The sequence below is a fragment of the Cavia porcellus genome, unplaced genomic scaffold (assembly GCF_034190915.1).
Source record: "Cavia porcellus strain 051 isolate PalLab524CR breed Dunkin Hartley unplaced genomic scaffold, mCavPor4.1 scaffold_17, whole genome shotgun sequence".
NCBI classification, from domain to species: Eukaryota; Metazoa; Chordata; class Mammalia; order Rodentia; family Caviidae; genus Cavia; species Cavia porcellus.
The window spans coordinates 23802696-23823666 of record NW_026947500.1 but is presented as its reverse complement, the minus strand read 5'-3'; the positions used below and the strand labels follow the sequence as shown (position 1 = coordinate 23823666).

Genomic DNA, 20971 nt, shown 5'->3' with positions numbered 1-20971 from the left:
CTGCCCCTTTCAGTGCTCCGCTGAGCAGAATGGCACAGAGCGCTGAGTCCAGGCACCTTGGACATGTGGGAGCCTTGCTCCCATGGAGGCACCACTGACTCTCTCTAGCCTGAGAGTGGACCCCACACCCCGGCTGCCAAAAAGAGGGCAGGTGGGCAGCACACGCCCTTCCTCCTGCGCTGCTTCTGGTCCTGTGGTGGATGCTCCCCCAGTCAGGTGGGAAGTGTAACAGAAAAGTTGGGAGGGGTATGTTTCCCTTCTCTGTGCGGTTGGAGACCCATCTGTGGGAAGCACTTTTTCCCTTGGAGCTTAGTGTTAAGACTGTGGCTCCTGGCCAGGTATGGTGGTGCACACCTATGATCTTAGCACTCTGGAGACTGAGGCAGGAGGATCACTATGAGTTCAAGATCAGCCTGTGCTACATGATGAATTTAAGGCCAACCTGAATTACAGAGGGAGACCCTGTCTTAATTTTTAAAAAATAGTGTGGCTCCTCTGGAAAGCCTGAGACTGCACAGCGAGGTGCTGTGCTTCCAGCTGGCTGATCTCTCACCCAGCATAGGATTCAGTGTGGACCGCAGCTACCTCAGAAGTAGAACATAAGCCCATGAATCCCATGGTGTCATTCCATGTGAAAGCAGCCTGGCCACGATGGGTGGCTGGGACCTGAGCTGTGTAAGTATCTCAGGAATCTGACTTTGAAAATATGCTAAGGTCAGAATATAGCATCATATTGAGCTGAGATAAAATTGGGAAGGTCAGAAAAACAATTCACCTCCCTTTAAATGAGTCTTGGTGAAAGGCTGCTCTGCCACCTCCTACGCACAGAAAAGTACTCCACAGAAGACACCTCTTTCCTGCCTTTGCGTTTTCCTTACAGATTCTAAACGGGGGCACAACCTCCCAGGGGCCATGGTTCCAGCACTGCAGCAAAGCAGCTCGCCTCCACCACAGGAGCCAGGGACACGCAGTTTCTTTGGTTTTCTAAGGTAAGACAAGCCCCTCCCCCCATCCCAGAGCCCCAGGGCCCGAATGGGAGCACAGTCCAGAGCTTGCCTTGCTGGGTCTTTCAGGAAATGAGAAGGGGGGGGGGGCTGATCACTTGCAGAGATCTCTCAATTATATCCAATATGGACGATACAAATGAGACTAGGAACAAGGGCCCTAGCTGTGAGTTTAATAGTGTACCTTATCCTTTGGTTTGTGACAAGGTCTCACTGTGTATCCAGGCTAGTTTTGAGCTCACTGTGTAGCCCAAGCTGGTTTCAGCCTTGCAATCCTCCTGCCTCAGCCAAGGGAGTGCTGAGATTACAGGTGTACGTCACCACATCTGGCTCTCACTCACTTTTGCACATCTCACCCCCACCCCGATGTGCCCGGGATAAGGCCTGCTTCCGTAAGCATTGGTAGTTTACAGAACTAGCCAGAGACTAGTCCTGTTTTACTGGACTACTCAAATTACTTGGTTATCAACTCATTTCTGTTCTCAGCTGCGCATCTGGGTATCATCAGAGTCCTTTCTGCGGAGGAGTCAGCAAATCCCTTTGTCTCTCCAGAACTCAGTCATCCCAGCTGTGATTCTTCTGTCCTTTATTTCCCTCCTGAGTAATCTAATTTGAGTACCTTCTCAAATATTGTTCCAGCCTTGAATTTCCATTCAGTGGCTCCCCAGAGCAAAATGGCCTGGCTAATGAGGCACTAATGGGGAGCAGGCAGCTGGAGCAGACCTCTGGTCTCAGCCTACCCCCCTCCCCTTCTCCTTCCCACAGCACTCTCTTCCCACTTCGGTATTTCTTCAAGAGGAGCCACCAGTGAGCCGCCCAGCTGCGGTGACAGCCACAGACAGAGGGACTTCTCTTCCAGGGACTCCTCCCAAGCCAGCACTCCTCCAGCTCCATCCTTTGCCTATGACCCCTTGATCATCGGGATGATGGCTCCTGACTAGCCCTGACTAGGTTTATCCTGTCCCTTGTCCCTGTATAATGGAGTGGATTCCCCCCCCCCATTTAAAACACTGGAAAGGAATGGCACTTTGTAAAATGCTCAAATCTAAGAATTTCACTACCCTGAGGGTCAGTTTAGGTCTTTTGTGTCTAGGATCCTAATTCTAATAAATTATTTATGAGGAATTATTGATTGAATTTAGTGAAATAGATTGCGAGAAAACAAACTTGCCCCTCAGGCTACAGAGACGCAATGTGTGAATCTTGCCCTGGCACCTGGTGGCCCCTTAGAGTCACACTGGGTGCCTGAGTCTCTGCCTGACCTCTAACCTTAACTTTGCCACCAGGGCACAGGGAATGAGGTTACACAAGACTCTTATCACCCCAAGCCCTGCTGCCCCCAGAGAAATGATCTCTGTCCCAGCCCAGTTTGGTAAGGCCCCAGTGTTGCCGCGCCATAGAGAATGTGGTTCTTATTTCTCCTTCGGATTCCTTGAGACTAACACAAGTTTGGGCTGGGGATTTAGCTCAGCGGTATAAGCACCTTCCTGGCAAGCAGGTAGTCGTGAGTTCAATCCCCGGTACCAATAAAAAAAAAAAAAAAGAAAGAGTAATACAAGTTAGTCAGATTTGCTGGAAGCCAGTGTGACCTCAGAGAAGCAAAACAATCCGTGGAAACTTAGGGGAATTCATTTTGGCTCAGAACAAAGGAGTCACTTTTGCCAGTTAGAGATATCCAGTATTAGAGCAGGCTGGCCTGTGAGGTAACGAACTTTCCAAAGGTTTTTACCCAGCCTTCTCTCCCGTACCAGAACAGGTGTCATGAGGGGAGGTCAGGGGGGCTGGACTGCTGAGGCCCCTCTCAGGCCCATTGCTTGGCTGCCTCTGCTTTGGCAAGAAGAGGTAGCTGACAGGAGGAACTGGCACTGGAGGGGAAGCCTTACGGTGCAGAGATTGAGATGAGCAGCATCGGGAACAATTCCTATCCATCCCTGCTCTCTGCCCAAGGCCGCTACCCCAAGCTTGGTCTGCTGGGCAGCAGAGTCTGAAGAGCCTGGTGCCAGTCCTGGCCGGGCTCCTTCACGGTGAAGGCCTAGGACGCTGCTTTCCTCTCTGGTTATTTTCTGAACTGGAAAACGAGAGGGCAGGAATTGGTGCACTTCACTGTCCATAGGGAGCCAGCTGGCACAGGGAGCAGGGAGCAGGGAGCAGGTCATGAAGCAAGTCCTGAGTGGGGCTGCCCAGAACACCCCAGGCTTCCTTCTGATCTCTACTCTGCCCTGCCCTCTAGCTACTGCCAACTTGCTTTTCCCCAGCTTGCACATTCCTGGCCCAAGTGTGATTTAGCACCATGACTAGACTGCAGATTTGAACACTACAGCAGCCCTAACATTGATGAGCTGTGTGACGTGTGTTTGAGACAGGGTCTCCCCAGGCAGTCCAGGATGGCCTTTGAATTCACTGTGTAGCCTAAATTGGCCTTGAACTGGTGGTGATCTTCCTGCCTCAGCCTTTTGAGTGCTGGGATTATTGGGGCACCACCATATCCAGTCCTGTGTATCTTTTAGTAATCCTTCTCTAAGCCCTGGTAGCTCACTTACAAAACTAGAACTTCCCCCTAATGACCAGCTTCCTGGGGTTGAAAGTTTCAGGCTCTTTGAGGAGCAAGTCCCTGTTTTTCCACTAAATGCTGGAGTGGAGGCTGACATAACTCATCCTCCCAGGCCTCCTGGCTTTGCACTGCCCACCTGTGATTTCCCATCCATAAAAACCTGGAAGGGATTCTCAGTCCCTTTCCTCTGTCGTCAGTAAGAGACAGGCAGGCTAAGTTTAGTAATTTTAAGGCTGGGGTAGTAAGGGCCTGAATAGGCAGGTGTCAGGCCCAAGGTCGTGCCCAAGGTCATATAGCAAAGGCAATCTGGCAGCCAAGAGAGTTGACCCCTCTTCCCCAGCAGCACACATGCCACACACCCCATCAGCTCAGGATGTTTTTTCACACCTTGCTCCCCGCAGCCAGGGCCCACTGGCAGCTTTTAAAGACAGAGTATAGCAGAAAGCGGCAGAGCCTCGGTCGGTCGTCAGGACTATGCGTCAGCACAGGATCTCCCAGACAGAACTTCTCTGTAGCCTCAGCCTCAAGGGCGTGGCTCCAAAACAGATGCTAATAAAACCCAGGAGAGCTGCAGCCCGCAGCCTGGAGACCAGCAGGAGGTACTGGGGCAGCCAGTCATTGGAGTTGCTGGCAGACTGGTGAGTGCCTACAGGCCTTAGGTGCAGAGGGCTAGGGTGTGATGAGAACCCTGCAGACGCCCACGGGTGTAGGGAGGTCCGGATGGTTCAGCAAGTTCCAGGGGAGAATCCCAGGGCAGAGGGCTGATCTGGTGGACTCAAATATTGTCACAAATATCAAGTGGCCCTGCTTGCTTACTCACTTGCAGGCCCTCAGACTTTGCCCAACTCCCTTCCCAACCAGCTTCAGATGCTCATGGCATCCCCCGGAGCCCTGCTCCTCTGCGCACTGGTCCTGGCAGTCTCTGAAGGAAGGGGTCGGGAGGCAGCCATCCCAGGCTGCCACTTGCATCGTAAGTAACTGAGCGACCAAAGGGTCAGAGGATGGGAGGGAGCAGAGATGCCAGACAGGGCCATTGGATCCATGTGGTGGTGGCCTTTGCAGAGGAGCATCTCTGCTTGCCCGTCTCCTTCCAGCCTTCAATGTGACAGTGCGAAGTGACCCTCAAGGCACCTGCCAGGGGTCCCATGTGGCACAGGCCTGTGTGGGCCACTGTGAGTCCAGCGCCTTCCCCTCCCGGTACTCTGTGCTGGTGGCCAGCGGTTATCGGCACAACATCACCTCCGTGTCTCAGTGCTGCACCATCCATGGCCTGAGGAAGGTGAGGGGCACCTGAGCCCAGGGGTGCAGGCAGAGGGAAGAGACTGGGCTCGAAGATGGCCTGGGAGCGGACCGGGCGGACTCCCTCTCCAACAGGTGAAGGTACAGCTGCAGTGCACAGGGAGCCAGAGCGGTGAGCTTGAGATCTTCACGGCCAGGGCCTGCCGGTGTGACATGTGCCGCCTCTCACGCATCTAGCCGCTAGAAGGAGTCCTAGTCCTGCTGTCCACTTGCACGAGATCGTTTACACAGGAGCTGCTCCAGCTCTGACCTTCTGAGTAACTCGCAGTGGCTGCCTCCTGAGAAGGGGGTTCCTGTTTCTTCCTCATCTCCTCTGCCTGATCCTTCTATCCAGTCTCCCATCCCTTCCTGCCCTTCTCTGTTCCTGCCCCACAATAAAGCAAGCAGTTCTTGAGTTTCTCTCTTTATTAAGTCTACCCCCAGGCATGAGAAGAGGATAGACTGTGATTACTGTGACCCCCCTCACCCCAGGACTCTGTGAATCTCTTCTTTGCCTGTGCCCTCACCCCTCCCCCTGCCCAATAAATAAAAAGGGGACAAGGAAGGACAGGGCAAGGGAGTGGAAGGGAGGATGCCCCAGGGCCAGGACAGTCAGTGTCTGTGTTGGGGGTGAGCTGGGCAGAATAAATAGACCCCAGGCCGCATGGTGGGGGTGAGGAAGGACTTGAGGCCCACCCAAGGCAGGGCAGGTGAGGTGCTCTGCACCCAAGCCCTGGGCCAGGGCTGGAGCAGGGGCGGGAGCCTGCTGCCCCCAGAGCTCAGCGCTATGGCCAGGCCAGAGCCCTGACAGCAGCTACCCAGTCGTGCCTGCCCTGGTCATCTTAACACAGGGCCTAAGAGTGCTGCTGCCAAGACCACCATCGCATCTTCTTGTCTCCCCAGCGCAGGCTGCCCACACTGGCTGGCCAGGGCCAGACGCGTGTCTCTTGGGCCCCTGGGCAGGAGAAGGGACAGAGGGACTGAAAGCTCTGGGCTCAGCTTCTCCCCTTCTGGGGCTCTAGCTCTGACCCCCACTAGTGGCTGCCTGTGGTGTGAGCCGCTGGAGGGGGGCCTCCCTGGCTCCCTGGGTTCCCTGTAGTCTGCGCAGCCGCAGCTCCTCCAATCCTTGCCACAGCTCCTGGCGCTCCCGGGCTTTCTGCTGCTCCCTAGAGAGAGAGGGCGAGGCAGCTCCCACACTGGCCCCCAAATCCAACCCCCTTCCCACCTTGCCACTAAGGGTGAGGCTCAGAAGCACACTGCCCTGGAAGACCATGGGAACTGGGTTAGGGCAGTGCTGAGCTGAGCGGAAACCACTCTCAGCCTGCACTCATGTGGCCGAGAAGCTGGCCTGGCCAGCACGTGCAGGGACATGATGGGGATGGGACACCTGACTGCAGGCTTGCGCCTGCTCTGTGCTCTTCAATCCCAGGCCCAGACCCCTGATCTTTTCCCAGCACTCACTGCTGCTTTTCCAGCTTGTATGAGGCCGTGAGCTCATCAAACAGCTTCCCATTCATCTCCATGAAGGTCTTGAGCACATTGTAGATCAGAGAGACGATGGTTCTGGGCATGGTCGAGGGAGGGGGTCAAAGAGGTTTTTAAAGCAACAACTATTTGGCCCAGCATCCCTCAGGCACTGCCCATCCTGGGCCCACCCCCTGCTTCCCCAAACATCTCCATGCCACCATTCCCCTTCCCCTGGGCCCCGAGCCCACCCTTTGACACTTTCTCTGCTCCTCCGAGGCTAGGTGGGGGTGGGCTGAGGCTTAGGTCAAAACTTGGGCACTCACTGATTCCAGTGCTCCTTGGAGACTTGGTAGAGGGTCCCGAACACAGCAGGAAGCACAGTGTGGCAGTTGTCCTCAATGAGGCTCAGGATATACTCATTGTTCCAGAAGTACAGAGCCCGCTCTGCAACCTGGGGCAGCAGAGGCAGCAGAATGTCTGTGTGGGAGGCTGGCATTCAGCCCTGCTCTCGGTCACCATGCCTGCTCCCCACACCCCATCCTGAGAGCTCCCTGACCCCTGGAGGAAAGAAATGAGGTGGAAAAGAGGAAGAGCCCTGGGCTTCGAGTCCAACACCGGGGCAATTAATCCTAAGCCTACTACAGACACTGCCATGCCCACATGACCTTGCACAATACATTTGACCTTTCCGCCTCAGGTGGCTGATCTGTGAAATGGGGTTAATCGTGCCTTTTCCTACAGAGTGTTTTAAAAATAAAATGAGATACTAAGCTATTTAAGACAAAGAAGTATCAAAAACCTATGAGGAAGAACAGATTTCACTGCAGTTATGGTTCACAAGAACAGGAGAGAGGGGTGTAGCTCAGGGGTAGAGCACTTGCCTAGCATGTGTGAAGCCCTGGGCTCAATAACTAGCACTGCAAAAAAAAAGGAAGAGAAGGAGGAGGAGGATGAACAATGGGCAGGAAAGTGAGTTACAGCTTGCTGGGATGGGTAGAGAAGACTGGCTGTGTCATCAGAGGGAAATAATGGAAAGCCATTAACAAACAGGGCAAAGTAACACCACCACTCCTTCCCGGTCTAGCTCAATTAACCAAACATGTTTATACTCCTGGACCCTTCAGTTCTGTCACTATCTTGTGGAGAAATTGTTGCCCCAATTTACAGGAGTTTTGCCCAAGGCCCCTCTGGCATCAAAGGCAGATGTGAGCCTGGCCCCATGGGTCCTGATCCCAAGCCCAGCACCTCCCCATCATCAGACCCAGGACTGGAGGACAAGTGAGAGCAGAGAACTTTTGGTCAACTGGTCAACCGTGCCAGGTACAACTCGTCCCACCTATCTGGCCCAGCCCCATACCTGGAAGTGGGGGCTGGAGACACAGCGAGCCACCTGCTTGAAGAGGGGCTCCTGGATCTTTACAAACTGGGAGGGCTCGATGACATCAAGAATCTCTTCCATCTCCCCCAGAAACATCACCTGCAGGGTGAGGAGAGGACCACAGCTCATGTCTGCCCCGGAACCACACACACATTGCCCTTGCCTTCAGGAGGCTGAGCCTGGCGCCCCCCTCTGGTGGGCATCAGAAACCTTCCTCCTACCTCCTTCTGGGTGCAGGTTTTTGGCCAATATTTAAGCAGCCCCCGGATCACCTGTGGGACAGAGGCAGAGGGGAGTCACCCCTGCAGAGTGAGGGGCCCTCCTTCCCCCCAGGGGTACTCACATGCTCTGTCAAGGTAGCATCCTTCTCCAGGAACTGCACCACACAGTAGGCCAGCTGCAGCGGGTAGAGGAGAAAGACTCGTAGTCAAGAGGGGAATGGGTGCCAGGTGGTTGCCCACTTACTGCCTCTCCCCCTGTTCTCCGGGCTGGACTGCTGCCTGGGAAGCACGAGCCACCACAAACACAGGGCGTGGGGACACACTGATGACTTCACGGAGAACATCCCACACGCTGATCTTTGGCAACTCTGCCAAAGAGTCCCTAATAGATCCCTGTAATCTTTGAGACTGTAGGAGGAGAATTTCATCCTGCCCAGGCCAGGTAGAGAGGGAAGGGCCTGGACGGATGTCCACGGTGGAAATTCTCTAAGGTGGCTGGTGCAAAATGAGTACAGATGGGATCTGGGAGTGTCAGGCTGACCTCCTGGGCCTACTGGCAGCCCAGACTCTGGCAGGGGTGCCTGCTCAGCAGGGCCAGGCGCGGGCCTCACCTGGGCATGGAAGACAGACAGCGACTTGACGGAGTGAAGGGGGATCAGGACTCGAACCAGGAACTGCTTGTGCTCAGTCTTCAGGGGCAGCGCAAAGCCATTGATGATGCTGGGGAGGGGATAGAAGACCAGAGTGGGGCTCAGATGACCAGGTCCCTTTTCCTCCCCGCAGAATCCTGAGCTTCAGAGCCCTGGGCCAATCACCTTCCCAAGATCTCCAGCAGCTCGGCCACACCATTGAAGTGCTCAAGTTCATAGATGAACCTGCAAGGGAAGAAGAGAATGCAGGAGGACCAGAGCCAGGTAGCAGGTCCAGCATCTCTGGGAGCCATCCTGACACTCCCTCTCACCTCACCTGCCTGCACACCCATCCATCCACCCATCCCTCAACACAGCAACCATCTCCCCAGTGTCCAACTGTCTCCCCAGGCCGCATGGAGCTCTATTCCCAAAGCCCCAAAACCCCACTGTCAGCCCAGCCACACTGCTTCCCACCCAGCACAACTTTTTAAATTTTTTCCAGCACCAAGGATCAAATTTAGGGCCTGGCACATGCTATGCAAGTGCTTTACCACTGAGCTACATTGCTGGTCCTTTTTTATTTTGAGACAGGGTCTTGCTGAGTTGCCCAGGCTAGCTTTGAACTTGCAATGCTTCTGTCTCAGTCTCCCAAGCAGCTGGGATTACAAGTGTGCAGCACTGCACTCTGCTTCTCTTCAATGCAGCATTCCAGCTCATCTTCTCTCCCAGCCCATAGCACCCTACCTCATCCCCCATGTCAGCCCATGACCTTGGCTCTCCCCACACTCAACCAAAGCAGTGACATACACTTAGCGCAGCTATTCCGTACTCTATAATTCTCAAAACTCTCCTGGGAAGTAGGGCGTATTAAAGCCATTACACAGATGAGGAAGTCAAGACCCGGTGGTTAAATTACACTTGCTCTGAAGTTAATGAGTGGGGAATCTAATGGACTCCAAGCTCCTGGAGGACTCAGATCACGTCTTACCTACTTGTCTGCTCAGAACAATAAGGGCTAAGGTTTCAGAGTCACCACCCAGGGTCAGGCACTACAGAGTGCTTTGGAGGCGCTGCCTTATATCAGGCAGCATCCTGTTTCAAGGATGAGAAGCCTAGACAGTGTGTAAGCAAGTGTTCTGCTCATGTTTCCCCCAAACAGGGGAACCAGACTCAGATGCAAGCTGATTCACACCAGAGCCACGGTCTCAACTACAAGCGGCTCCCAATGGGAGCTGATGTGCAATTCATGATTGCAGAAACAATCCTTCTTTGGGGCCACAAGGACTCTAAGTCTAGATCCTGGGCTCCCCTGAACTGCTTCAGGCCCTGTAAACTACTCTGATGGCCTCCTCCTCCCCATCTGTAAAATGGAAATAAACATTCATTCTCTGCTGACTTTACAGGCTTTGCAGAGATCAATACTGTATTACAGAAAAAGAATTTCGTAAACTGGAATCTCACATGACCCCCACAGGCCAGGAACCCCAATCTTTGTCATCCCTCAAGGCCCCCTCACCCCCTCCCTCCCCAAGTCTCTGCTGGGTGGACAGCAGCCACTCACCGGAGGAAGATGTGATTGCACTGTTTTCGGATGTAGGCCCGGAGACCCAGGAACTTGCCGTAGACCCGGTGCAAGATGGTCTTAAGGTACTCTCGCTCCCGGGGATCCTCACTGTCAAACAGCTCCAGGAGCTGTGGGGCCAGGAGTCAGGGGAGACGTCAACCCCAGGTTCCTCCTATCCTACCGCATGCCTTCCAAGAGCCCCCTTGCTCTACACCCCACCCAGCCTGCGCTCCCCACATCACCATCAGGACAAACTTTTGATCCACATATCTCTTGGCCACAGAGGGCTGGAAGTCTGGGCTCTCCAAGAAACGCAGGAAAAACTCATACACCAGCTGGGGGAGGGACACAGACAAAAGCGGTGAGTTTGGTCACAGCCTTAAACCCTTCCTCCAGCCTTTAGCCAGCAGTCTATAGGCTGAGCAGACCCTCTCCCAGCCCTCTGATCACCTCTGTAGTAAAGAGGTCACCCATCTCCCTGTCACTCTTCATACCTGCAGGTGTGGCCATGAAGGCTCCAAGTTTGGCTCATCCTCTTCAGGGTCAAACTCAGGGTTCTCACTGGGGGGAAGGGTCCGGAAGATATTCACTGAGATCTAGGGGAGAGCAGGGAGCAGGGTTCCTTAAGAAAGATCCTCTGAAGGCAGAAACTGGAGGGATCCCTCATCCAAAATTCTAATGCTTTAACCTCAGCATTGGTGCCAGCAAATAGCTCACTCCTCATCACCTGAACACCCAGCTCGTGCAAGCCCTAGGCCAGTGGCTGGAGACACAAGGACAATGGGCCACATCCCTAGGCAGGTGTAGTCCAAAGGGAAAGAGGAGTTGAAAACCATGTGGTTCCCAGGCATTCTGGGGAGAAAATGGACCTTGCCAAGGAGCTTCCCCGAAGAGGCAGCACCAGAGCCAGGCCATGAGGGGACCTGAGGCAGGGAGGGCACTTGGGGTTTAGCCCACCTCAGCCAAGGCACAGGAGTGGGCTGGCTGAGGAGGCCTTGAGTGGGTAGTGGGCAACAGCAGGCTCCCAGGGAGTACAAGACACGCTGAGGCCTTTGTACAGGGGTCCCGAAGTGGGCCAGCAGAGTTCATGTGTCCCCTAAGCAATCCCCCAGAGGCCGGGCCCAGTGCTCACCATGCGGATGATGTCTGGGTAGACAGGCTCAATGAGGACGCCCCGAGTGCTTCCCACACACTCCACCAGCTCGTTGAGTGCTGCCCGCTTTACCTCCTTCCCCTTCAGGTCGGCCACACAGTCCAGGAAGTCAAACACCACTCCACACTGGGCCAGCTTCCGGCTCAACAGCTCATGCAGCTCAGAGGCTGGCACATCTGGGGAGGACAAGGGGCTGAACCTGGTGCCAGCTGCAGAGCTCTGGGCAGGGCCAAACTTCCAGGCAGTCTCTGCTCACCCTAGATCCCACACTCTGCTCCACCATCTTTCACTCCCTGCAGACAACAAACAACTTGGGTCCTTTCTGCTCACCCCTAGGGGTTGGGGAGGATCTTCCTGTCTTTCTCCTAATCCAGACTCAGAGAATTAAAGATTTTAAAGCAAGATCATAAAGCCTGGATGTGTGAATTCCCCCAAAACAGCCTTTGCCATCCTCTCCTAGGTGGCACCTTTTACTATAAGTCAGAAATAGGCTCAGAGGTAAGGGCAGGACCGACATGGTGACCACAGAAAGCCATGCTCCAGGACCTAGCTCCAGGACCCAGGCAGCCAGCTGGGCTGACAGTGACCTCCTGAGCAGGGCTGTGGGCCTCGCTCTGGGCCCTGGCCTGTCCCCCAGGGTGGTGCCACCTCCAGATGCCCCACCTCCAGCGATGACAGGCCTGTCAGGCCATGCGTCAGACTGTAGGCAGTTCCGATGATGGAATCCCCTGCAAGCATCCTGCAAACTCCCTCTGATGGATGCACCTCTCTCCACCCTCATCCTTGCTGGCCTCCTCCATGGCAGGCACCCTGGCAGCCAGCCTGGGCTCACCTTTAAGCAGGGGAAGTGGCGTGAGCTCTTGCTGGTTGCTCTGATAGCGAAACTGAGAGGAGCTATGGGAGCGGCGGGGCCGGGCCCTGCGGAGGGAACGTCGGGAGAAGCCATCTACTTTGTCCGGTGGTGGCACAGGCGACAGCCCCGGGGAGGAGGGGCTGGTGGGGGTGCTTGCGGGGGGCAGCTTCGTCTCCATGGTGGGCAGGCAGCAAGTCAAGCTTTCAGAGCCTCTGGACTTCCCTCTGGGCCTGGAGGATGCAGGGTGAAGCTGGGTGGACTAACTTGGGCCCATCCTGTCGTTGGGGGGGGGCACAAACACAGTCCTGGGCCCCCCCCCCAGGGCCTTCGGCAACTGCCCAGTCCTGGGGGGCAGGCAGCTTGGAAAGGAGATGGCTCAGGCCTTGGGTCCTTCCTCGGGTTCCAGAAGAGTGCAATCCAGATTCCCACTCCGGCTCTTGGGAAAAGGAGTCGGGGCAGAAAGGTCAGCAGGAAAGGCAGAGACAGCGGTCAGCACTTTGCGGCAGCTGGATACCCTGCCTCTTTTCCCTCCTACCCTCTCCAAGACCCCAATTTAGGGGTGCAGTCTTCTTGCTCCACGGGCTTGCTTCTCACTTCTCCTAGACTGAAAGCCCCAGGGTCTAAAATAACCTTTTCCAAAATAGGGCCTATTCCCCAGGCCAGTCCTACTCAGAATGGGCCCCTTATCCCTCATGGCCACCCCTTACCTGAACGGGGTTGCCCCACTCCACTAACGCCAGCCACCTCAGACTTCCAACGGGGGCCCCTGTTCCCCTACCGCCCTCCTCCTTCATCTCAGCACCCTCTCCACCTCAATGCCTCCTTTAGAGCCCCCCAGACCTCAAGGTGGGGGGACACTCACTTCTCAGAAACCCAGACTTTGGGTCTCCGACCCCCAGGGCGGCTCGCGGGGAGGGGGCGGAGGTTTAGGGCTCCTCCGCAGCAGTCCGGCCGCTCGGGGCGCTGGGGCTGGGCGGCGGCGCTCCTGGGTTCCCTCGCGGGCTCCGGGGGGGCAGGGGCATGCCCCTAACTCAGCCCCGGTTCGGGGCCGGGCGCAAGACGGGCTCCGGGTGGTCTGATCGGCACGCGCCTCCGCGGACGTCGGGGACTCGGACCCCGCGCGGCGCAGCGCGGCGCAGAGGGAGCCCGGGCTATGCGCGCTCCAGCACCCGCCGCCCAGCTGCTCAGGATGACATCAAGTCACCTCCCCCCGCCCGGCCCGCACCTCCTCACGGCTGGGAGGGGGGCGCTGCGTCAGGGAGGCCCGGGGCAGCTGGGAAATGTAGTCCTCGCCTCTCTTAAAGGCAGCAGCAGGAGCGCAGCGTTCACCCTAGAACGCGGCTCCAGGGTAACCCGCTGCGGATCTCGAAGCTAGGGGCGCCAGGCGGTACGGCGGGGATGTGCGCTGCTGGATTCCTGAGGGGAGACCGCGCAGGGAAAGAGGACTCCGGAGTGTGCTCTGGGAACGTGGGAGTGATGCCGGGACACTGGTGTGTACGAGGCACGGTGCTTATGCCACCTCATGGATTTGGCCAGGACTACGTGTGCCCCCAGTGGGAACCCCCTGCTTCCTCCAGAATGGCTCAACACTTCCAGAAACTCCTTGAAAACTGGCACGTGACTAGTTAATAGCCTGCGATGAGTCAGGGCTTGCTGGGAGGGCTGTGGCTTGCCCACGGCTGCTGGGAAATGCAGTCCTTTCTCAGACCTGCAGTCCCCCTCCTGTTCCTTGCTGTCTGTGGTGACATCATGGTCTCTGGTTTAAAGGGCCAGCCGGAAGAGGCAAAGCAAGAGAGCGCAAGAAACCCCCGTAGAGCTGTCACCCACCCTTGCCAGCCGGACTGCCCAGTGGGACCTCCGAGCCCCTGTGGCCTTGCAAGTGCTGAACCATGGGCAGGGGAGCTCTGTGATGACATCCTTCGATGGCCATCCAAGGCACAGCTGGGATGGGAGGAAATTGGCATCCTGGCCCAAAGTTCCAGCCTGCAGTCCTGTGCCCCGTCCCAGAATCAGAAGCTCCAGCACTCTTTATTCTCCTGAACAGCTGTAAAATCTCCACCTTGAACTTTTTTCTGGATGCAAAACTCATCCGTGCTGAGCTGCAGGAGAGGGCAATGAAGTCAGGGTGGGGCCTGGGGCCCTTTACAGAGTCTGCCCCATCCTGCTTTGGGCTCTGGTGTCCACTCGGTGCAGAAGAGGAAACCTGGGTGCCCAAGAGGTGCCCACCTGCTTGAGCAACAGAAACTGAAGGACTGCACAGAGGGCCAAGGGTCAGCTTGGCTCGGATCGCAGGCTATCTCCTTGGAGACCTGGCCACTGCATCCCTTGCTCAGAAACCTTCAGTAGCCTTACCTCGGGGGCTTATCTGCCAAACGGGAATCCCTTATTCACCTCCCAGGCTCCAGAGGTGAAAAGCCTCCTGAACAGCGTAGAAGGAGATGGACCTCCAAAGCCTCCTGCAGCCATGCCAGGAGCCTGAAGCCCAGGCAGGAGTTCTTGCCCAAGGTCACACAATTCGAAAGCAGGGACCAAGGAGGGCACAGTGACACCTGCCAGTAATCCCAGCACTCAAGGAGGCTGAGCTAAGAGAATGGAGAGTTCAAGTCCTTCCTGGGGGAGTTACCGTTACCCTGTCTTGAAATGAAATGAAATGAAAAATGGGCTGGGGACATAGGTCTATGGTAGAGCAACCCTGGTTTGATCCCCAACAATGAAGGAGAAGAAGAGGAGGAGGAAGAAGAAGGAGAAAGCAGGTCCTCCACCTCAACCTGGCTGCAGCCCCTACCATTGACACCTGACCAAAAGGACTCTGTACACAGCAGTGCTTGGTTTGAGGATGGGAGTCCTGAGAGTATAACGCCCCTGGAATACATAGCACTTGGTTTGGTTGGGTTGGGTTGGGTTGGGTTGGGCTGGGCTGGGCTGTGTTTTTGCAGTGCTAAGTTTCAAACCCAGCTTGAGTGCATGCTTGCCAAGTGCTCCATCTACCACAGTGGGCTACGCCTCCATCTCCAGAAGTGACAACTGACCTAGGTCTCAAAATAGGCAAAACTGTCAACTTGGCTGGGAGAGGAGGGTTGCTAGGTAGAAATACTTTTCTTCTTCTGTTTGGTTATTTAGAGATAGGTTCCCACTATGTAACCAAGATTAGACTTAAACTCAATGATCCTTCTGCCTCAGATTTTATTTGTCCTTGAGACAGGGTCTAGGTTGGCCTGGGTTGGTCTTGAACTTCTGGGCTCACCTGATTCTTCTACCTCAGCCTCCCAAGTGGCTCTGCCACCACACCCGGCTCTTCTACTTGTTCCTTGATGTTATTCTAGGGATTGAACCCAGAGCTTTCAGCCTGAGCTACAACCTCAGCCTGCCCCACCCCTTTTAAATTTTGAAACAAGATCTCATTAAGTTGCTAAATTGCAACTTAATTCAGGTTGTGCTGAAATTTGAGATTCTCCTGCTTCAGTGTCCCACGCATGCACTACCATGTCAGGCTTTTAATATCTATTGAGAGAGCATAGACACACCTTGCATATTAGAACGCTTATCTAGCATAGGAGAGATCCTGGGTTCAATCTCTAGCACCACAAAAACAAAAATATCTACATAGATCTACCTTCAATTTCACATTTTGTTTTGAAACTAAGAATTGAACCTCAGGACCTTGCACTTGCCAGGCAGGTACTCTGCCTGCTGAGCTAACTCCCCAGCAAATCCCCCTCTATGCAGTTCAGGCTGGCCTTGGACTCGCTTCATAGCCCAGGCTGGTCTAGAACTTGCAACATTCTCCTGCCTCAATCTTCCAAGTACTTGGATTACAGGCATGTGCCACTATGCCAAGCTGTAAATTTCACTCATTTTGACTTTTTCTGGTGAGACTGGGAACTGGGGATTGAACTCAGGACTTTGTGCTTGTGAGGCAGGCACTTATATGACTGAGCTATATCCCCAACTCAATTTTAACTTTTTTAAAAAAATTTCACTCATTTTGAAAAAAAAAAAATTCACTCATTTTGGAGTTGGTTTAATGAGTTTATTATTTCAGTTTTGCAAGATCAAAAGACACAGGGATGGCTTACACAGCATTGTGAGTACACATAAAGCTAGCAAACTATACACTTAAAAATGGTATGCATAACTGGGTGTGGTGTTAACACATCTGTAATCCCAGCACTCAGGAGGCTGAAGCAGGAGGATCCTTGCAAATTCAAAATCAGGCCTGTGTCTTCTCCAGGAAAACCAAGTGAGCCCAGGCCAGCATAATGAGACCCTGTCTCCAAAAGACTGAAAAGTAAATAAATAAATAATAAAAGGTCTTAGTTATGTGTAACATGATGCATTACAGTGTATTTCCATCATTGCATGCATTGAGACGTACTCAGAAGAAAAACTGAAAAAAGCTTAACCCATTTTAGTTACACAATTCAATAGTTATTTGTTTGTTTTTCAGACCAGGGAGTAAACTCTAGGCCTTTAGAACCTTCTCACTAAATTACATCTCTAACCCTTTTGAATTTATTATTTCAAGGCAGGCCTCAGTAAATCACGAAGTTGCCCTGGCTGGGTCCAAAAATGCCATCCTCCTGCCTCAGCTTTCTACAGTGCTGAGGTTCCAGATGTGTGCCATGTCCAGTGCAGTATTCTTAAAATACTACTAAATGAATTTTCTATTTTGAGTGTGTTTGGATCTCTCTGTACTCCTGATGGCTCCGAGCTACCCTTCTGGAGCTCCTTTGACCTGAATACCTTGTTCCTTGGCATCTTCCTGGAAACTTCCTCTAGCTGAAACCATGTGAGTTAGCTGTCTTCTCCAGGAAAACCCTACCCTTCAGATAAAATACGGGCCATTAGCCAGGCTTTATAGAGCATACCTGTACTTCCAGCAGCCTGAGACTGAGGCAGGAGCATCTAAAATTCCAGCCCAAGTTGGGTGTGATGGTGCATACCTATAATCCCAGTACTGAGGAGTAAAGGTCAGCCTGGCTACATAGCGAATTTAAGGACACTCTCAACTGCATAGTGAGACTTTGTTTCAAAAAATGAAAAAAGGGCTGGGGACGTAGCTCGGCAGCACAGTACCTTCTTGACAAGTGCAAAATCATGAGTTTGATTCCTGATACCAAAAAATAAATAAATAAATAAATAAAAGAAAGCAAGAAAAAAAGAAAAAGGAAGTTCTAGAGATCCCTGTGTAAATTTAGCAATTTAGTGAGACCTTGTCTCAAAAAACAATTTTTTTAAAAATTTTTTTACCGGTTCCAGGGATTAAACTCATGACCCGGTGCTTGGAAGGCAGGCACTTACACTGCTGAGCTAAATCCCCAGCCTGAAAAAAAATTTTTTTTTTTTGGTACCAGGGATCAAACTCACGACCTCACACTTGCCAGGCAGGCACTTGTGCCCACTATGCCCACTAAGCTAAATCCCCAGCCCTCAGGGCTCAGCTCAGCAGGCATAAGCGCCTACCTTACAAGCAGGCGGTCATGAGTACGATCCCCGGTACCGATAAAAAGGAAAAAGTCTAAATAAATAAATAAATAAATCCCCAGCCCTCAAAATTTGTTTGAAAAAGAACAATGGGACTAGGGATGGAGTTCAGTGTAAAAGCCCTGCATTTAACTTCTAATACTAGAGGATGGGAAAACAAAAAACAAAACAAAACAAAAAAAGGCCCTCCAAAGATCAAGTCAAAAGCCACAGCCCCTAGTCTTTGTGATCCCTTGCACACCCACCTGATTCCTCCCCCATCCCAGCAAAAAATTTTTGGGGGGCCTGTGCCTGGGGGAACTCAGCACAATTTGCCTTATGAGTTGCTACCCACTCTAAAGTGCCTCCTCTGCCCTGAGTCCACCCCTGGGCACTGCCTGCTCTTTCTTGCCTCTCTGGGGGATCCAGGCCTCCAGGAGCAGCCCCCCAATGCAGTGTCCAAGCTCAGGGTACTTTTAAGATTGGTTGGCTGGGGATATAGTTCAGTGGCATAAGTGCCTGCCTGGCCAGTACAAGGTCCTGAGTACAAAAAAAGAAAAAAAAAAAAAAAAAAGACTGCTGGACCTCCTGGGCATGGTGGCATACACCCATAGTCCTGAGGTAGGACAAAAGAAATAAAACTAGGAAGAAAAGACACAATGAAGTTAAAACTTTAAAAAATACACCTTAAAGAAAAACTACAAAAAACCAGGCGCACTTGTGATCCCAACACTTCGGAGGCTGAGGCAGGAGGATCACTGTGAGTTCAAAACCAACCTGGGCTACCTAGTGAGTTCAAGATCAGTTTGAACCATATAATGAAACCCTGCCTCAAAAAAGAAAAAACTGAAGTTTTTTTTTTTTTTTGTCTTTTTCGGTTTTATCAGTACCAGGGATCGAACTCACGACTGCCTGCTTGCAAAGGAGGTGCTTATGCCAAAAATCGAAGTTTTAGAACAGAAACCCAGTGTGTTTGTTTTTCCTTCTCCCAAAACAGCAAAACTGGACCACTCCCTTTTTAGTTGCAAATGGGTCTGCTCCTTCCCTTTTACTTGCAGATGGAGAGCTCTCCATGGGTAGGCCATCCACTCTCACCCTCTAAAATTAATACTGAAACAAAGTCTAAAGATTATCTAAATCCACAGATCTACACATTTAGAAACACCTGAAAGATCCCCAATTACTATTTTTTTGCATGCCTCATTTTTTTCTTTTCTTTCTTTCTTTCTTTCTTTTTTTTTTTTTTTTTTTTTTTTTTTTGGTGTTGAGGATTGGATTTTGCCAAGCAGGCACTTACACTGCTGAGCTAAATCCCCAGCCCCCTCTTTGAGCCCTTCACTCTATTCTTGAATGCCTTCTCTATCTACCTCTGATGAATCTTCCTCACACCTTTTATTGACATGTGCTGAAAATTCTTTTTCAGACAGGAGTCAGCTACCTGCGTACTTATGTTAAAGGGGTGAGTTAAATTCTTTATTTCAGCCTAGGAAGACTCTTAGACCCAGGCTGTGACAATCTCACTCAGCTCTTGGGAGGTTGAATCCAGAGGATTGCCATGAGTTGAGTTTGAGGCCAGCCTGGGCTACATAGTTCAAGACTAGCCTGAACTACATAGCAAGACCCTGTCTCAAAACAACAAACAAACAATTGTTGCTGAGACTCTACCCAGAAATTAAATACCCCAGTGGGGACTCAGCGCCATCCTTACTCCCCAAAACTGTGGTCCCACTGTCTGCAATAGTGTATATTCACTCATTGGGCTCCTGCTCCAAGGCTGTGGGTAGAGTTGGTTTCCCAAGAAGCCAGTTGATTTACCTGTAGAAGGTGGACAAAGGGCCTCTGCACCCCTCACATCCTTGTGAATCAGGATCAGGAATGGGCATACAGGAATCTACCCTAAGACACAGATGCGAGTGCCCCGCCAAGTTCTGGAGGCAGCTCTGTGGGTGCCATCTGATCCTGTTTTCCCCCTCCCTCAGGAAAGCAGTCTCGAAGCAGCTACCTCAGAACACCCAGGGCTGACATACAGGGCTGCGTCCTAGTCTTTGTACATGGAGCACCCTATCCCCACAGGAGGGGAATGGTCTGAGACTGGCCTTCTGACCTGGGCTCTGGGAGAGCACTCCCTTCTCCTTTCTACTGCTGCTGCTTTTGGAAGGGGATATGCAGTTACCTACTCCATAACATCCATAACAGTGCTTCCACCTCCGCTGGGGCTCAGGGAGAGCAAAAGAGGCAGCAAGATGAAGGATAACACATGAGTGCGTGGTGTCCTTTCCTTTCTTTTTTGCTCCTCTGTGTGTATGTGTGTGTGTGTGTGTGTGTGTGTGTGTGTGTGTGTGTAGAAGGGTACTGGACCCAGGTGTTCTACCACTGAGCTACAACCCCAGCTCTTTACATTTCATTGTTGCAAGACAGGGTCCCTCTAAGTAGCCCAGGCTGGCCTCAAACTTGATGTCCTCCTGCCTCAGTCTCCCAAGTCACTGGAGGCCCTCAGATCAGCCTGCCTGCCTGGGGCCTCTGGGATGCAGAGCCTTCCAGGTACAGAATGAGTGGTCCTGTCTACTCCTGAAGTTACGGGGAATAAAATTGAGGCTGGCAGAGTAGTGATTTGCCTGAGGCCACCCAGAACTCAGGCTGGAATCCAGCTCCCTGCCCACCCTGGGCCCAGGTCAGGTTGCCCACCCTTCAAAGCGACATTTGGCATTAGACTGAAATACAGTTTAACTCCTCCGCAAAGCTAAAACAGAAGTGTGTCTACTCATACATGCCTCTAAGGTCTCCCATGATGTAAGAGGTTTTGTGACCAATTCTATAAAGTATGGGTGAGCAAATTTTTTCTATAAAGGGTGAGAAAATATTTTAAGTTTACTAGCTTCTGCCTCAAGTACTTAACTCTGCTACTGTAGCAAAACAATACAATACAGCCATACACAGTTTTTAACCAGCAAGGTTGTATATTGCTAGAATTGCACTTATGGACACTGACATGTGAATTTCATATGATTTTTTTCATATATCATGAAATGTTAATTCTGTTGAGGTTTTTTTTTTTTTGTTTGTTTGTTTGTTTTGTCTTTTTTCGTTTTTATCAGTACCAGAGATCGAACTCACGACTGCCTGCTTGCAAGGCAGGCGCTTATGCCGCTGAGCTAAATCCCCAGCCCCTTGTTGAGTTTCTTTAAACTATTTTTTCCCTAGCAATGAGGATTAAACCCAAGGCCTTTGCGCTGAGCTACATACTCAGCCCATTTTTTATTTTGAAATAGGGTCTCATTAAGTCACTAAATTGCCCAGATGGGTCAAGAATTTGTGATCCTCCTGCCTCAGCCTTCCAGAGTGCTGAGATTAAAGGCATGTGCCACCGGGCTGCTTCTTTTCAAACTTGTTTGTTTTGGTTTGGCTGG

General features: G+C 52.4%; 3 protein-coding genes across 5 annotated transcripts in view; 2 read left to right on the top strand and 1 right to left on the bottom strand.

Annotated features, from left to right (window-relative positions):
* Positions 1-2132, top strand: part of Majin (membrane anchored junction protein) — a 29674-nt gene extending 27542 nt beyond the window's left edge. For both annotated transcript variants that reach the window (XM_063227493.1, XM_013150742.3), the window contains 2 exons: positions 881-989; positions 1770-2132. In XM_063227493.1, coding sequence (XP_063083563.1) covers positions 881-988 — 108 coding nt within the window. In that variant the 3' untranslated portion in view covers position 989; positions 1770-2132. The remainder of the gene's footprint in view (positions 1-880; positions 990-1769) is intronic.
* Positions 2133-4060: 1928 nt separating this feature from the next.
* On the top strand, positions 4061-5248 carry Gpha2 (glycoprotein hormone subunit alpha 2). 2 transcript variants are annotated; one of them, XM_003468065.4, is made up of 4 exons: positions 4061-4193; positions 4382-4525; positions 4650-4834; positions 4930-5248. In XM_003468065.4, exons 2-4 carry the CDS (start codon positions 4423-4425, stop codon positions 5029-5031), a joined length of 390 nt encoding a protein of 129 aa, XP_003468113.1. In that variant the 5' UTR covers positions 4061-4193; positions 4382-4422; the 3' UTR covers positions 5032-5248. The 2 variants fall into 2 exon arrangements, with proteins under 2 accessions (XP_003468113.1, XP_063083564.1); XM_063227494.1 differs by having other exon boundaries at positions 4072-4193; positions 4417-4525.
* Ppp2r5b (protein phosphatase 2 regulatory subunit B'beta) lies at positions 5242-13309 on the bottom strand. The gene is made up of 14 exons (XM_003468211.5): positions 12964-13309; positions 12081-12537; positions 11228-11424; positions 10590-10691; positions 10338-10430; positions 10093-10223; positions 8715-8774; positions 8511-8619; positions 8022-8075; positions 7900-7950; positions 7658-7777; positions 6624-6751; positions 6295-6396; positions 5242-5999 (listed from the first exon to the last, which is right to left on the bottom strand). Exons 2-14 carry the CDS (start codon positions 12277-12279, stop codon positions 5852-5854), a joined length of 1494 nt encoding a protein of 497 aa, XP_003468259.1. The 5' UTR covers positions 12280-12537; positions 12964-13309; the 3' UTR covers positions 5242-5851.
* Positions 13310-20971: the final 7662 nt, after the last annotated feature.